A 17,326-nucleotide genomic window follows, 5' to 3' on the forward strand; every position below is an offset into this window, starting at 1 on the left:
AAGAACTAAATACATATGATCGATACAACAAAAACTTGATAAGTCACTGAAATTTATCTTTATTCCCCAAACCAAGACCCGATGATAAAAACTTTTTTGGTTTGAGAATGTGGCCTGGAAATAGAACAAATCAAAGCTATTTGATTGGCAACGATTTCTGGCAAAACAAAGAAAATTCTTCCTAGTTTAAACTATTCATGTTAAGAAAATAATTACCAAGCAATGTACAACTGTTACAAGCTTAAAAGAATCACAGGATTCATTATACCTGAATCAAAATTACTCAGAAATGAAAATAAAAGTAGTAGCGAACACATTGAGTGTTCACCAGAAATGGTTTCAGACTTCTTTATTCAATTGTTGATTATCTTGGCCTCCTTATCTCTTTCAACCACTAATAGATATTATGGCCCATGGTAAAAATTAAAAATTGAATTTTATTTATATATAATTTAGTATTAAAATTGGAGCTGCTCTTAATGTTTTATTTTAGATAGACTATAATAACCAAAACTTTTAACCAAATATTTTAAGCTTTATAACATACAAATAGATGAAAACAAAAGATTTTCTATGTACGAATCTAGGCCGATGGTCTTGTGAAAGCCTGTAGGTTCTGGAGTCAGGCTGCCTGAGTCCAAACCTAGATTCTGCTGTTGACCTGCTCTGTAACCCAGGGAAATTCTTCTTCCTCTTTAACCCCACTTTGCTCATCTATGAAATGAAAGTAAATATTGTACTCACTGTACCTACCCTATAAGACAACTGTGAGAATTAAATGAGATCTCTATGTAAAGCAGCCTGGTCATTACAAACACTTGGTAAGATTTACCATTATTCTCTATTAGCACAAATATGACCACATCTTCTGAAACTTTTACGGCTTCAACAGGGAAGAAGAAAGCTAATATCCCAGGTATCTCCATTAAACAACTTCTTATACCTAATTCTGATTTTCTTACTAGGTGTGCACAGACACTCAAACACATTTTCTGGTAAAAGCGTCACCCGTGTAGAGGTGGTGGTATGGTCTGAATGTTTGTGCCCCACGAAAATTCGTATTTTGAAATCCTAACACCCAAAGTGATGGTACGAGGAGGTGGGGCTTCCGGAGGTGCTAAGGGCATCAAGGTGGCGTCTTCATGAATGGAACCGCACTCTTATAAAAGAGACCCCACAGAGCTCCCCAGCCCCTCCCACTATGTGAGGACACAGTAAGGAGGTGTCATTCTACCACCCAGAAGAGGGACTCCACCAGAAGCTGACTATACTGGCACTCTGCTCTCTGACTTCCAGCCTCCAGAGCTGTGAGAAATACATTTTTGTTGTCTGCAAGTTCCTCAGTCTGTGGCAGTTTGTTATAGCAGCCTGAACAGACTGAGACAGGACTAAACTATGTCTCCCACAATTCACACGCTGAAGCCGTAACTCCCAATGTGATGGTACATTAGGAAGTGGCGCCTGTGGGAGGGAACTGGGTTTTGAGCAGGTCGTGAGGTTGGGGCTCTCATGACAGGATTAGTGCCTTGATCAAAAAAGACACCTGAGAAACCACCCTCTCTCTCTCCACCATTTGAGGACACAGCAAGAAGGCAGCTGTCAGAAAGTCTGGAAGGAACTCTCATCAGAACCTGACCATGCTGGCACCTTGATCTTAGACTTTGCAGCCTCCTAAACTGCAAGAAAATAAAATTCTGTTTAAACCATCCTGTCTACAATATTTTGTTATGGCAGCCCAAACACAGGTGATATACTTGAATTTTCAATGTTTAAGTACATAAGTGAAAAAGATTCTAAGTTTCTATTCTGCTAAGTTCATCAGGCCCATGCAAATTCATGGTGTGTGCAGTTTTCAAAGACTGCAGGATATGGCAAAATAAGTCATGGTCAGACAGATAGTACACTCCTGCTTACAACGTAATTTCTTTTTAGGAGCACAATACTGAGGTTTCCTATCTTTCAAAAAGCTGCTTGAAACAGTTCTAGTTAGTTAAGCCATGTTCAGACAGACATTACACTCATGTCTACAACATGCTGTCACAACTGAAGAACACTTACCTTTTGTATCTGCCTGAAACTGTTCTAGATGGCTCCTATAAAGTAAAAATAATGACTGTCAGTTTGGGTATATGTGCAAGCATGCAATTCCAGATTATATAAAACAGTTGACAGAGAATGTCTAATTTTGAAAGAAACTAATTTAGAACAATTACCATTACTTTTAAAAATTCACATTACTAGTCAGACAAAACAAGACTGTACATCTGATTTTTTCAGACAAAACCAATCACTTTTTTTAAATTATTCTTTTAATTTGGAAGTATATTAAAAAGCTTGGAAAATAGACAAAGAGAGAATCATTCATCAACCAAACAGCTTAAATCCTTTCAGAAGTCAATGAGTATTAAAAAACACAACTATAAATATATACATTTGTATATATACAAGTATATATAAAGAATGCCATCATTCTTTAAAAAAGCCACAATTCACCACATACATATAATGATTGATGATTATTTTTAAAGGTAGCTAAAAAAAAAAAGAGAGAGACAAAGTACTTTTTATGCTGATTCTAAGTTACCAAAAAAAAAAAAAGACTGCTGCAAATCAACATTAACCATTGGGATAGGAAATTATTACCTTTTAACTAAGAGGGCAGTTATTTCTCTGTTCAGTCTTTTGATATCCCAAGCTCTCCAACAATTTTTGCAGTTTCATTTTAATATGTGGTCAAAATTAAATGAGCTTTTAAAAACTGACAACTTTTTTCTCTAGTTAATCACTAAAAGTCTCCAAGCGGAACCCTACAACTAAAGAATTTCTGATCTGGTTAAAATCAGAGAATAAGCTCACTTTATAAGATGACCAGATTCCAGAGTAAAACAGCAAATACTGGCAGCTTGGGACAATAAAGAACACGTCCATGGGGGAAACAGTACAGCAAACCATTTGGTCAAGAGGAAGCTTTAAGTTCCACCTCGACAGCCCCTCAGCAGCTGTGCAACTCTGGGTAAGTGACTTAAATTCTCTCAGTCACAGTTTCTCTAGCTCTAAAATAGGAGTGACAACAATGTCTATTTTATCGGGTTGTTGTGGGGATTAAATAACGTAGGTGTTTAATAAAACAATTAGCACAACTCTTTTACAATAAGCTTACAATTTAAATTTGACAGTTAAAAGAAAAACTAGGATACAGAAAAAGCTTTATCAATTTTTCTAGGTGGAGCTTTAGTAAATCTGTCTTAATTATTCCAAGTCAATAAATTCCCATTACAATAGCCTAAATCTCTTATTTAAATATAACTTTATCTCAATTTTTCATGTATATGTCTCATTTTCTAAGTACAATGAAAGCTTCTGGAGGAAGGAACTTCCTTCCCCTAATTTTTGATTCCTTTTCCCCCAAAATCCCCAGTTCAAACAGTATGCAATAAATATATATTACGGAAAGAGCTTCCCTAGTACTTGGTAGCTTCAGAAAAAGCAGCGCTTTGGAATTCAGCAGCTGCAGGGAGTAGCCAGGGGACAGGGCACCAGACGTGCCCTGCGTGTGAGCCTGACTCCTTCAGAGGACCACCTCTGGGGATGCCGCACTGACAGCTGGCTCAAAGGCATTTTCACCCTCCCCTGGGCATCATCTGTTCATATAGGAGGGACAGTAACAAAAGCCCAGCAAGTACAGTCTAAAGAGTTTCTTATCTCCTTGTCATTAAAGTGGCAGCCCCTAAAGAGGAGGCAGATGAATCTTGGTACTTTGTACACCACATATGTAAACAGATCTCCTACTTATAAAAATATGAATAACTACAAAGAATATACTTCATAAAATCTAGTTTTTAAATTATTTTTGAAACCATAATAACTGGATCAAAATGTCTCATCACTGGTTATTTGGATAAAGCAGAAGGAAATAGTAAGCTTCTGTGTATCCACTCAAAGTACATTTTATTGAATGCAGATGATAATGATTTCATATGGAACTTCCCCCCTAGAGTTTCACAACAGTATTTCAACTAACATTTTATAAAAGTTCTTTTTTTTTTCAATGAAGTTCCCTAATCTTATTCTATATGAACAAATGCTAAGGCATTTGCTTTAAATGATATCTGTCTAAATTTGCATTAGAAAAAATGCTAATAATGCCATTTGTTCCAAAACATTGTCTCTCTCTCATTTTGGTTATAAGCGAAATATTTCAAAACGCGCCATCAGCTTGACCACCCAGACTACCTCTTACTGAGATGGAGTAACCAGAACTGCTTAATGAGAACAGAATAGCCCTTGTCGGATTTCCTGATTTGAGGGTTACCAACTTATCAACTGAAATGGTATGAACAACTTGGCAATAAATAATATTTCTGAGGCTTAAAATCCGCATTTTCCCTAATACGGTAAAACTTTGACTAATACAGATTTAGAGCAGAATTTTAACAAATACAGAAATGTGAAATGGAGAGCGTTTTCAGCAACACTAATCTATAGTGGCATTACACTAATTTTATACTTTGAGCCAACTATCAATGACTGAAAGTCAGTATCAGACAAGTTCCCAGCTCACCATACTAATAGGAAGTTGTATAATATCAGTTTTCTACATTTCTTACAGCCTTTTTTTTTTAAACAATTCGTCACTTAAAACATATCTCAGTAAGTTTTATACAGTATTTTCTATACAGCTAGTTTGGTGCAGTTGATAAAATTAGAACTCTAATATACTTGATCACATCACTCCATGCTCATGCCCAAGATGCGTAAACAATTAGAATTTAAGCTTATTTCTATATAACTAATATTACAATACTTAAGACTCTGAAGCAAGCAGATAACACTTAAGCTTATTATTTATTGGTAGATGAATATGGTCTTTTATTAGAATATATATCTTGTAGCTAAATGCTATTTCACAGTGATTCTAGTCATCGAATTACATTCCTTAACAACGGAGCGTTGCCCATGTTGGACAGACCACATTACCATTAGCAGCAGCAGAGACCGGGAGGGGCAGTAGCCTCCTGCTCATGTGAACTCAAAATCAACAATTACAGATGGAGTTTAAAGTGATCTCTAGACCGCTGCCAAAAAGAGAAAATGGGGCAAATCTTGAACGAGAAATATTAGCTAGAAAAAAAAAGTCAACTTCTATATGCAGCAAAAGAGCCCCTTATAATTTTAAGGAGGAAAATGCTTGATGTTTCTACACATTAACATAAAATTCTATAGAAATATAAACTCCACTTTACAATGGTAAATTGAAGCTTCTATATTTCTGTGGCCACAAAACTTTCCAAGCAAAAGGCGTCAACTTGATAATTACTATAACTGTTAAAAGTTGACAATTCCATTCTAAAGGTGCGGAAAAAAGGAGAAATGCCAGTATCACTATAACTGCTTGTAAAAAATACAACTGCTAGTGGTCTTAAAAGTTTCAAAGACTACATAATGGGACCTTCCAATAACCCCAAAAGCTGTTATACAACTGATTTAAAATATACTTTTCCTAAAATAATCTTCCTTGCAATGGGATGGTTTCCATTACTAACAGGATGGGGAAAGACCTACGTAGAGCTAAGAAGATGTTGGCAAAGCACAAATGTTTTGTGTCAGTTTAAATAAAACATTCCGCTTCATTCAAGCTTAGAATGGTCAATAAGGACATCCCATGAACATTGTCTTTACAGGTGCAGTGGCAGATCAGAACTTGTAAAGTATAAACAAATATAAAAGCATATGTGAAATAAGATCAGACAAATATATGCCCAGTAGAATATAGCAAAATAATACTGAAGGTATTCAAATAAACCAATTAGCAACAAAGCCACAGCCCTCAGTAAAATTGTGGCATAACATGCTGGACTTTTAGCCCTGAGGACTAACTTAAAATACCTATACTGATACACATAATGTAGCAAGACATGTACACTGTTGAAGATGAATGCAGAACAAAATATCTAATGTATAATTGATAAAATAACTTAGAAAATAAAAATAAAACAAGAACATCAAATTAATAAGGATTAAAAAAGGAAAAACTCATCGTTGCTCTTTCTTTCCTGGACGATTCAGTCCTAAAGCCATTAGGTGGGGCAGAGCAAGGTGGGGGGAAACACAGTGGCCCAAACCATGGTATGGGAAACCCTCATGAAAGAGAGCTGCTTGGCAGAGAGAATGAGTCCAAGCAAACTGAGGAGAGCATCACCACAGCAGGGCACTTGGCCTGGCCTGAGAAACCAGAGCCTGAGCAGAATGAGGAGGGTGTCTACAAAGTGGGAAAAGGAAAGCAGGTTATCAGTCCTGAGGCAAGGTCAGAAAGGGAGTCCCAGGAAGGGGCATTGAGAGACAGAAGCAGGGTGCAATGGTCATCCATTCAGAAGGGTGGCCCAAAATGGGTTTTAGAGGCCCAGAAGGGAAAAGAAGGAATACCGTCCAAGAGATAGCACAGCATGGGGAATTCAAAACCCTTGCAGGGTTACAGAGAGCATCTCTGCAGAAGGATGGCCAGGGGTGACGTGCCATGGCCCAAACAAGATAAAGTGAGTGTCCACAGAGTGACAGCCTGGCCTGGAGGTGTTAAAACCCAGTCAGGTCAATGAGGAGTTCTCATGGAGAAGCAATACAGCATGAGGTCTCAGAGTCTGAGCAGGAACAAAGAAAGACCCTAGGGAATAGCAGCCTGTCACAGGATGGCAGAAGCTAAGCAAGGTGAGGAGGTAATCCATGGAGGGGGGTGATCCAGTGTGGGGAGTCACAACCCAAGTACACTAAGGAGGGCATCCTGCAACCTCAGATGGACGCCAAGCCTGAAGAGTGAGGAGGGTGTTCATACACAGGAAGAGCCAACATGGTACGTCATAGCCTACATGTGGGGAGGGGGCCTAAGTGTGGGGAAGGGGTGTAATGGGAGATAGGTTACACACAGGGGTGCTGAATAAATAAGAAAACAGATTAAGGATAATGGGAAATAGGTTTCTCAATGTTACAAAAGGGAGTTACAAATCCTAGAATAAACCCTATGGTATTAGATTAGCATTGAGATATTGATATCTGATATAAATTAGTTTCAACAGATAGATACAGCTAGGTAGGCAAGCAGCAGACAGAAGGATATATATACATATGTTATCTATGTGTAGACATGCGTATATTTTGAAGGTCTGTACATAGTGACTAGGAATGGTGAGATCTCAATAACATGAACATACCTACAGCCCAGATCTTGGCTTAAAATATCATTTTCCAGGAGAGGGAATCAGGGCTCCTTATAGAAATGGCTGCTTCCAAGGCTAGGCTAGGAAAATTAAAGATGGGCGTGTAATATCTTATTATGCCAGAAAACAAGGAAGTTTTCCAAGAATGATGGAGATGTGGCTAAGGATACAAAAACTTAAAGGGGCTCCCACTGGCCAAATCTGGGATAATTTGAATATCAAAATACATAATGATGGTGTGGTAGGCAGAATAATGATTCTCAAAGATGTCCACACGCTACTCTCTACAACCTGTGAACATATTAGGTTACATAGCAAAGGGAAATTAAGGTTACTAATCAACCACCCTAAATAGGGAGATTATCCTGGATTATCGGATGGGCCCAATGTAATCACAACTATCATTAAAAGAGGAAGAGAAAGGCAGAAGGAGGTCAGAGGGAGACAGGACTAAGAAGAAAGGTCCGAATGTGAGAAAGACTCAACCCACCGTTGCTGGTTTTGAAGGAGGAAGGGGGCCATTGGCCAAGGAATACAGGTAGTCACTAGGAGCTGGAAAAGTTATGGAAGCTGAGTCTCCCCTAGAGGCTCCAAAAAGGAATGCAGCCCTGATTTTACCTTTGATTTTAGTCCAAGAAGACCCGTGTAGACTTCTAACCTACAAACCATAAGATGATACACTGGTGTTAAGATGCTGACTTTGTGGTAATTTGTTACAGCAGCAATAGAAAACTAATACAGATGGTAATGGGGTACAACCCATCAAATAAAAGGTTACAGTGAGTCGACACAGATGTCCAGATAGATAGATAAACGGATAGAGACAGATAAAAAGTTTGATGGGGATTAAGATATCTACATGGTTCAAAGCACTTATCCACAAAACATGTATTAAGAAGTGAAGCCTTGCAAACGCCACCTTAGTCACATGACCAAAGTGATCAGCAGCAGCAATGGGACAAATTAAAATCCTGTGCCACCTGATAGAACACACAATGAGAAAAATATAGCAACAATTCTGTGATATTCCTAACAAAGACATATAACCTGAATCTAATTATGAGTAAACATGAGATAACCCAAATTGAAGGACATATCACAAAATAACTGACCTATAATCTTTAAAAGTGTTAATCAAAATTAAGAGAGTTAGGCAAGGCCATAAAACTGTTTCAGATTGAAGAAAACTAAAGAGATACGGCAACTAAATGCAACTCATGATTCTGAATTGGATCCTTTTGCTATAATTTAGGACATGATTGGGACAACTGGCAAAACTTGAATGAGGTCTGAATACTGGATGCTAAGAATGCGTCCATTTTAAATTCCTATTTTAAGAGCTGTGATGTGGTTATGCAGGAGATCTTATTTGTAGACAACACATAGTAAAATATTGGGGGTAATAGGGCATTGGTTAGTAACTTATTCTCAAACAATTAAGGAGGAAAAAGTTCTTTGTACAGGACTTGCAACTTTTCAGTAAGCTTGAGGTTGTTTTAAGAGGAAAATCAATACATAAATCAGAGAGAAGAAACATAAAACTCATAAACGCCCTCTCACAAAATGCCAGTGACCAGATACTGATATACATTTATCATAAGTAATTTAGGCAGTATATATCAGTAATTTTTTAAATCCTTAAAATGCTGTAAGTTTTTTGGCCCAATAAGTTTCTCTCTGGAAATCTGGCCAAAGAAAATAATTCAATATACAAAAAGTTAAATCTATACAGATGTTAACTCCAGTATTATTTACAACAGCAAAAAACTACAACAGCAAAAAATTTTAACCACTGAGGATTTCCATTAATGGGAAATTTGTGTTAACTATTATACACATTAAAAAAAATTCTATGCCACTGAAAATAATACACAAAGAGTTTTGAATAACATGAAAAAAATGTTCACACTGCAACACCTACAAAGAACATTTTGGGAATATCATCAAAATTACAAATGCTCATTCCTTTTCACCCAGAAATTCCAGTGCTAGGATTTTATCCTACTGATTGACATACATATATATACGCAAAATAACACATATTGAAAGTTTTTCACCACCACATTGTTTGTAATAGCAAAAGATTATACATAATTTAAATTAGCATCAACAGGAATTAGAAAAATTATGGTACACCTATAAGATAGAATATTCTGCATTTGCAAAAAATAATAGGGAAGCTCTTTATGGACTATTGTGGAAGTCTCCTCACAATATTAAGTGAAAAGAGCAAGAGGCACAGCAACGTGCTTAAAATCAGGAATATGTATACAGACATACAGATCCACATATAGATTTAAATTTGTTTATGGACTACCTCTGGAAGGAATTACAGGAAAAGAAAGCACTACTTGCCTCAAGGACAGTAATCAGGTAGCTGAGGAAGACTTTGAACCATATACCCTTTTATGCTTTGTGCATCTTTTTTAACGCGACTGTACGCTTTTGAAAAACATAAAGCTTAAAGTTTAAAATAATAAATAGTTCATAAAAATATGGAGAGTAAAGAAATAGAGCAAACTAAGTAATTTCCCCTTTCTTTACATGTTCTAATATCTTTCAATTTTCCATTGATCATGTTATTTACTTAATCAGAGAATAACATATTACTTTAAAAATTGGCATGATCATCTAAAAAAAAATATGGTTAAATATGTGTAAAATCATAGCTAATCATGCGAAAATTTTTGGGGCCAGCCTGGTGGCGCAGTGGTTGAGTTCGCATGTTCCACTTTCACGGCCTGAGGTTCTCCAGTTCCGATCCCGGGCGCGGAGCTATGCACTGCTTGTCAGGCCATGCTGTGGCAGGTGTCCCACATATAATGTAGAGGAAGATGGGCACAGTTGTTAGCTCAGGGCCAGTCTTCCCCAGCAAAAAAGAGAGAGAGAGAGAGAGGAGGACTGGCAACAGATGTTGGCTCAGGGCTAATCTTCCTCAAAAAATTAATTAATTAATTAAACAAATAAAAATAAGAAAACTTTAGAATTTTCATTTTTATTACTACTACTACTCTACATTATTTGAAAAATTTAAAATACTCTAACCTTTCACAAGCATACTGCTATGCCAAATTCATATTTCCATTTTATTCTTCATTTTTTAAAGACTTATTTCACTGAATGGCTCAGATTCATAGATATTGCTAAAAAACAAAGTCTTTCTGTCCTATTCAAAAAAGCCTTCAAACAACCAAGCATGTCAATATTGTCTCTCCCTTTTTCTTGCTCTTGAAGTCGGAGTTGTAGATCACTATCTATCCCCTATGAGTAACAGAATATGAGTGTTTAGGTGGTAACTCAGAGAGAGGTCACCCACGCAGACAGAGGAGTTCCAGTTCCCACTCCAACTTCATTCAATGAGGCAATTTGTGACCCATGGGAGAGTCTTAACCTCACTTTCATCCTGAGCACATAGCTTGGCAAAACAGACACTTGGAACCAAGGTCACCAACGAGTCACATCCTAATTGTTAATGAAACAAACAAATATGATTGAAATGAAGAAGGCGCCTGGGAAGAGATTAGAAAAGCTATAGGAAAGAAAACAAACTGGGTGAGGCAGAAAGCTCCTCAGAGTCATGTCAGCTGAGACTGCTCCCTATCTGGGTATATATATGAGAATGAGCTAGTGGGGGAACACTGGGCTCCCCCGCTTTGAGTGAGCAGGGAAACTCAACAGAAGGAAGCAGCCCTCTTTGTGAAAGCTGCTGCTTGATGATGAGTATGCAGAGTAAGCAGCACGACCAATAATTGAAACCAGGTCTAGACTCTTAATTAAAATGCTACATTGTCTCTATCCTAATAAATTAGGCCTGATCTTCACCTGGAATAGGCCCAGATTTAACCTCAACTTTGTTAGACACGGATATTTTAGATTGTGCACAGTCACACAGACGCTGAGAGAGACACTGCCTGTTAGTTTACACCATGTTGTAACAGGGATCTACTTCTCATAGCAGCAGCCTGGGTCCCGGGGGACAGACAGGCCTGCATCACTCCAGGAACCTTCATGTCAATGGATCTGCCTCCAAGAGCAGAAGAGAAACAAGTTCTGCAGATGCATTTCCAAACCACTACAAAATATTTTGCTCTCTCTGCCAAACGCCTTTTATCATAGCCTTGCAAATTAATAGACAAGATTAAAAAATTTCATTTTTTTATCAATAAAACAGGGAGATGTGTGTACCGCTCGGGAACTCCTTTTAAATTGGTATCATAATAAAATGTACTTAAAAAGTCAAAACTGGAACTCTGAAAAGACAGTATCCTAAGATCTCAAAATGCTGCCCAAACAATTTAAGATTAGATTATATCAAAATGATTCTCAAATTTCAGTTTATATGAAATGATTCTGCAGAGTGATCCGCTTTATACTTAGGTATCCCAGTACCAACTCCCAATTTTCTGTGCCACAAGAACCCAAAATAACGGCTAATTTAAAACTGAGTTAAATTTTATTTTAAAAAGCATTTTATAATTACACAGACATATAGATGTTTTGGGCGATTCAATACCACATATTGTGTTTTATTTATCACGTTTAAACATTTGATTTTGCAGACACTTGCTGTTCAACTCTTTATTTGCTATGTAATTCTAACACAAATATTAATCAGCCTAGAGCAGAAGTGTTCACTCACTTAAACTTACTAATTCTTACTTTTTTAAGAACAAAGAGGTAATTATTTTTCCTGGTTATCTTTACAGTTGATATTGTTTAAACTTGTTTAGCTGGTCAGTCAGCAAATATTCATTGATCAGGAACTAAGGACCAAACACTGCTTAAGTCAAAAATTATTTAGATATAAGGAAAATCAGTGGTTAAATCCATTGAAAATATTTAAATGGAGATGATGCAACCAAAATGAGACTGGAAAAATTATTAACATAACTGAAAAATTATCGTTAAAATAGCTAGTGTCTGCCTGGTATTTTTAAAATACTCACCTGTAGCAAATAGGAACTGCCTGGCTCTAGTAAGCTGACAGCTTCATTCTGCATCGTGTTCTGTTGTGTAATTGCATCTTCTCGTTTCCGCTCTTTCTGCCCTGCTTCGTCATCTTCATATTCATCTAAGCACTGAAAGAGAGAATAGTTTCCATTTTATTCCCACATAATATTAACAATGTTTCGATAGTATGTGAACATACATTTAATAGCATTAAATAAATATTTGTGCATTCAGAAACTAATTTACACAGTAAAGGTGTTCCTTTCAGCAATACGGACTTTTAATTCCTGTAAACTAACTTATCTACTAAAACTGTGTCAACCTTTAAACAAGGTACTTTTTGGAGAGTAATAAAAGATACACCACAGACACGGAATACAAAGCCTAGTAGTGAAAATATAAACACACACATACACACATGCAGATAATGATAAAAGCCATTTTCCAGCTGAGAAGTGCCTACGAGTGTATACAGAAAGAGCATTTCCACCTAGGGAGTAAGTCTTCTAGAGACTCTGTAGAAGAGCTTATAATTTAAAAGATGGGTATAATTTGGAACTGCAGATACAGAAAAAAGAGAATTTCAGATAGTGGGAAGAGCATACGGAAAAGCTTACGGGAGAGGGTACTGCTAAAAAAGTGGAATCAACAACAGCAGTTATCTATCTCCAGACTTTTTACATGGAAAAAACAACTATAAAGAAAAATAAAACGCTAGCCATTACACCCACTGTGGAATGGGTCATCTGTTCCTTGCAATTGAACACATTCCTAACCAGCAGACTGCCCTAAAGGGTTCTGAGAGCAACAAAACAGAAATAAATCATGTCTCTGCAGGCACTCTGTAAATACTAAGACAGACAAAGCATGGTGTGACAAGAAAGACAACAGGACTTAAACTGTGCAAAGAGAGAAAAAAGACAAAGGCCACTGTACAAACCAAGAAGGGTCCCTGGAGTGTCTGGAGTAGAAGGAACATGGTAGATAAGCAGCACATTTGAAGACACAAGGTCCACAAATGCGGGATGTGGAAGAAAGCATCTGTCTGAGATAGTCTTAAACTAGAGATGATGTGGAGACGAAGCTAGTGGACAGAATGGAAAGGACAGATTAAAGAAACAAGGAGGCAGGGCCGGCCCGGTGGAACAGTTGTTAAGTTCATGTACTCCACTCTCACAGCCCGGGGTTCGAGGGTTTGAATCCTGGGCGCCAACCTACACACCACTCATCAAGCCATGCTATAGTGGCATCCCACATACAAAATAGAGGAGACTGGCACAGATATTGGCTCAGTGACAATCTCCTCAAGCAAAGAGAGGAAGATTGGCAACAGATGTTGGCTCAGGGCCAATCTTCCGTACCCCTCCCCCTCTGCTGCCCCACCCCAAAAAGAAAAAAGAAACAAGCAGGCTGAGATTCCAGAGTGTTCAGGGTCCTCTCCCAGAATGCAACTGACTGTGTGTATAGGTGTCAGCTGCCCTCGTCACAGTAGCCTGTGGAAACTGGGGCTTGGGTAATCAGTACAAGAAACATGATAATATAGTGTTTACTGCTATTGCTGTGAGTAATAAACTGTCCTTGACTCTGACCCAGGACACTAGTGTCTTCCACCAGGATACATGAAATGATACAGGCTAACATGTGGGCTTGGAAGTGGGGTAAGGTCCCAGACCCTTCACCATTCTTGATAGAGGTGAGGCCTGGAAAGGCATATGCTCTGATCACGAAGGAATGTAAATAATAAACAGCCTGAGAAGCCTGGACTTCTCTCTACATAGCATGGAAAGATGCTATAGTGCTACAATCCCCTAAACTATAAGTAAAACATGAACACGGTTGATTTTGGGAAAATCATACAGCACTTCAGAGTACAGACTAACAGGGACAGGGACAAAAAATGGAGAGACTAGTTTGACTAGTTAAACAACACAGCAGGCAATCTGATCCAATGAAAAACGATAGAGCCTAGGTGGAAAACAGAATAAAAGAAATCTAGTAAAGGGTACCAGAGTTTAAGAAATTAATCCTTATTAGCAAAAGAATCTCTCTTAGGACTTGGTTTGGTTGGTTTTTGTTACTGAGGAAGATTTGCCCTCCGCTAACATCTTCCTTTATTTTCTATGTGGGTCACTGCCACAGCAGAGCCGCTGACAAGTGGTGGAGGTCCGTGCCCGGGAACCGAACCCGGGCTGCTGAAGCAGAGCGTGAACTTAACCACTAGACCACAGGGCCAAGCCCCTCTCTTAGGACTTTTCAAAAACTTTCTTGGGGCCAGTCCTGCAGCCTAGTGGTTAAGTTTGGGGCACTCTACTTTGGCAGCCCAGGTTCAGTTCCCAGGCACAGACCTACACCACTCGTTGGCAGCTCTGCTTTGGCAGTGATCCACATACAAAACAGAGGAAGACTGGCATGGATGTTAGCTCAGGTTGAATCTTCCTCAGCAAAAAAACCCAAAAAATAAAGCCTTCTTAAACTAACAGACAGTATCATGTTTAATGGCAAAATATCAACAAAATTTAAAAGCCATTAAACATGACAAAATATCAACAAAATTTAAAATTTAAAAGCAAAATCAGACTTAAGACATTTATGGCCACTAGCAACACAGTAGTTAACATCACCCTGGAAGTGCTATCTGATAAAATTAAGTAAGAAGAATAAAAGATTTCAACATTAGAAAAAAGACAAAATTCCATCATTTCAGATGATATGATTTTGTCAAGAAAATAACCTAAAAATATTTTAGAATTATTACAGTTCCTTAAGATGGCTTTTCACTAAGTATGAAAAAATCAAAAGCTTCCCAAAGTAACATCAACAGCCAGTTAGATTATATAAGTTTAAGAATAACCACAAAAACAAACTAAAAAAACTTTATGAAAAAAAGTGTAACACTTTACTGAGGGATATAAATTAAAACCTGTTCTTAAAGTGAGAAAAACCTAAGACTGTGAAGGTATCAATAATCTTTAAATCAATTTATAAACTGAATAAAAATGCCAATCAAAATCTTAATGTAATTTATTTGGAAAGCAGGGGTAGGTCATCTGAACAAATAAATACGTAAAACATCCAGAAAAATTACTTTTTAAAGAAGAGTTATGACAGAACACTCTGACACTAAAATGCATAAAACCACAATAATGAAAACTGTATGAGAAGGGTCCAACTGAAGCAAAGGAATTCTTCAATATATAGCACTGAGGCGAGAGGTCAACCACGTAATTCATGGAGGGGCTGAGAAGTAAGAGTCGAAAATCTGAAAAAGAGAAAGAGCGGTCTCATCTCTATCTGCCGCTCTGTGAAGGCAACCGTCCCTCCTCCCACTCCCTCAATAACTGTGCACTCCCTTAACAACACACTGAGAAGAAAAAAAACTGTAGTGAATATCCGATAAACGAGCAGCCATATGAGACAATTCAGGGAGATGGACGGTGACACCCCAGGATAAAATTCGGAATGTTCTTTTCTACGGCAACATCATTACCCACGGACCTGGGAACCTACGCATCACACATACGCTCTCCCAGAAGAGTGTGTGCATCTTCCATACCAAGCAGCTTCTAGAACAGGGATTAGTTCACAAATCACAACTTCCCTGCAAAGTGCTTCTAGCAGGCAGGCCAGTTCTTTTAGCAACAAGCATCCTACAAAGTCTTTAAACTACTGTATATAAGTGGGATAAATATATCTGGAGGAACAATTTGGGGGAAATGGTGAGAAATCAGAAGAATGAAGGTAAAAAAGAACTGAGTTAACTGACAAAGGTGAGTAAAGACACCTTCTACTTCTATTTCTTGCAAAAATTACTAATTCCCTAAACACACAGCCTCTGGTATCCTTAAGGGAGAGAAAGAGTTGTTTTACATAGATTAGAGAGGGTGTTGCATGAGAAGTGGGTTAACAATTATTTGAAATCTAAACCAAAAAGTCAGATTTTATGAAATGACCTCTTTTAAACAGAGGTGATAATAATAAGCATTACTGGTTCTCATCAAGCTCTTTGCTTTTCCAAAAGTCGCATTTTAGAATGCTAATATTTTAGCAAAAAAAACCCCTGAACAAAAAAAGAAAATGTAATTTTCATTGATAACAAATTACTAATGTTGAAAAAAAAGAGAGAAATCGTAACATATTCTAAAAACAATTATTCCAATTATTGCTACAGATATGACAAAGTAACCAAATAAAAAGGAAATTATGATATTTTTAAAGTCCTATTAGTTAGAACTCAAAAAACTGTACTTCATAGGAATAGAATAAAAATTTCAGAAATAGACCCACACAGACAAACTGGGTTTCCAATAAAAATGGAAACACACCACAGTGGGAAAAGACGGACTTCTTAATATGTGGTTTGGGGATAACTGGATAGTTGTATTAAAAAAGCTCAAATTGGATTTATTCCACATACCAGGATAAATTTCAGTGCATCATTAAAAATGAGCAGAAAGTTGAATAGAGAGTCCACCAAAGAAAACACAGGGATGGAAAATAAACACATGGAAAAAGTCTATTATTATTTATTAGGGAAATGCATTTTAAAAGCATGATGGGCTATCACTACACACCTACCAGAATGAGTGAAATTAAAGACCAACAATACCAAGTGTTAATGAGGATCTGAAATAACTGAGCATCTCTTATATCACTGGTGGGAACTAAAAATGGTACAGACATGTGGAAAAGAGTGTGCGGTTTTTTATAAATTTAAATATACACTTATCATATAACCCAGAAATTCTACTCCTAGGTATTCACCAAGACAAATGAAAACATGTTCACTCACAACTTGTAAAAAAAATCAGCTTTATTCATAATAGCTCCAAACTGGGAAACAGTCCACACACATGTCCCTCAGCTGGTGAACGGATAAACAAATAGAGTACAGCATGTAGTGGAATACTACTCAGCAACAAAATGAACGAATCTCAAAAGCATTCTGCTAAGTGAAGGACACCAGAAAATAGTAACAGAAAGCAGAGCAGTGGTGGCCAGGAGTTGGGTGCGAGGTGAGGGGCTGACTGGAAAGGGGCAGAAGGAGTGATGGATGTTCTATAACCTAATCTCATGGTGCTTTCCCCAGTTGTGTACATTTGTCAAAACTCATCAAGTTGCACTCGAAACAGTAGCATGTTATTGTAAGCAGACCTTAATAAATATGCCTT

The 17,326-nt window shown here is 37.5% G+C and overlaps 1 protein-coding gene across 1 annotated transcript in view; it reads right to left on the bottom strand.

Moving 5' to 3' along the window:
- Positions 1 to 17,326, bottom strand: part of PAWR (pro-apoptotic WT1 regulator) — a 109,389-nt gene that overhangs the window by 26,390 nt on the left and 65,673 nt on the right. Inside the window, 2 exon segments of the mRNA XM_070599391.1 lie at positions 2,059 to 2,093; positions 12,155 to 12,286. Of these exon segments, the coding sequence (XP_070455492.1) occupies positions 2,059 to 2,093; positions 12,155 to 12,286 (167 nt within the window).

Source organism: Equus przewalskii, chromosome 29 (assembly GCF_037783145.1).
Source record: "Equus przewalskii isolate Varuska chromosome 29, EquPr2, whole genome shotgun sequence".
Lineage (NCBI taxonomy): Eukaryota > Metazoa > Chordata > Mammalia > Perissodactyla > Equidae > Equus > Equus przewalskii.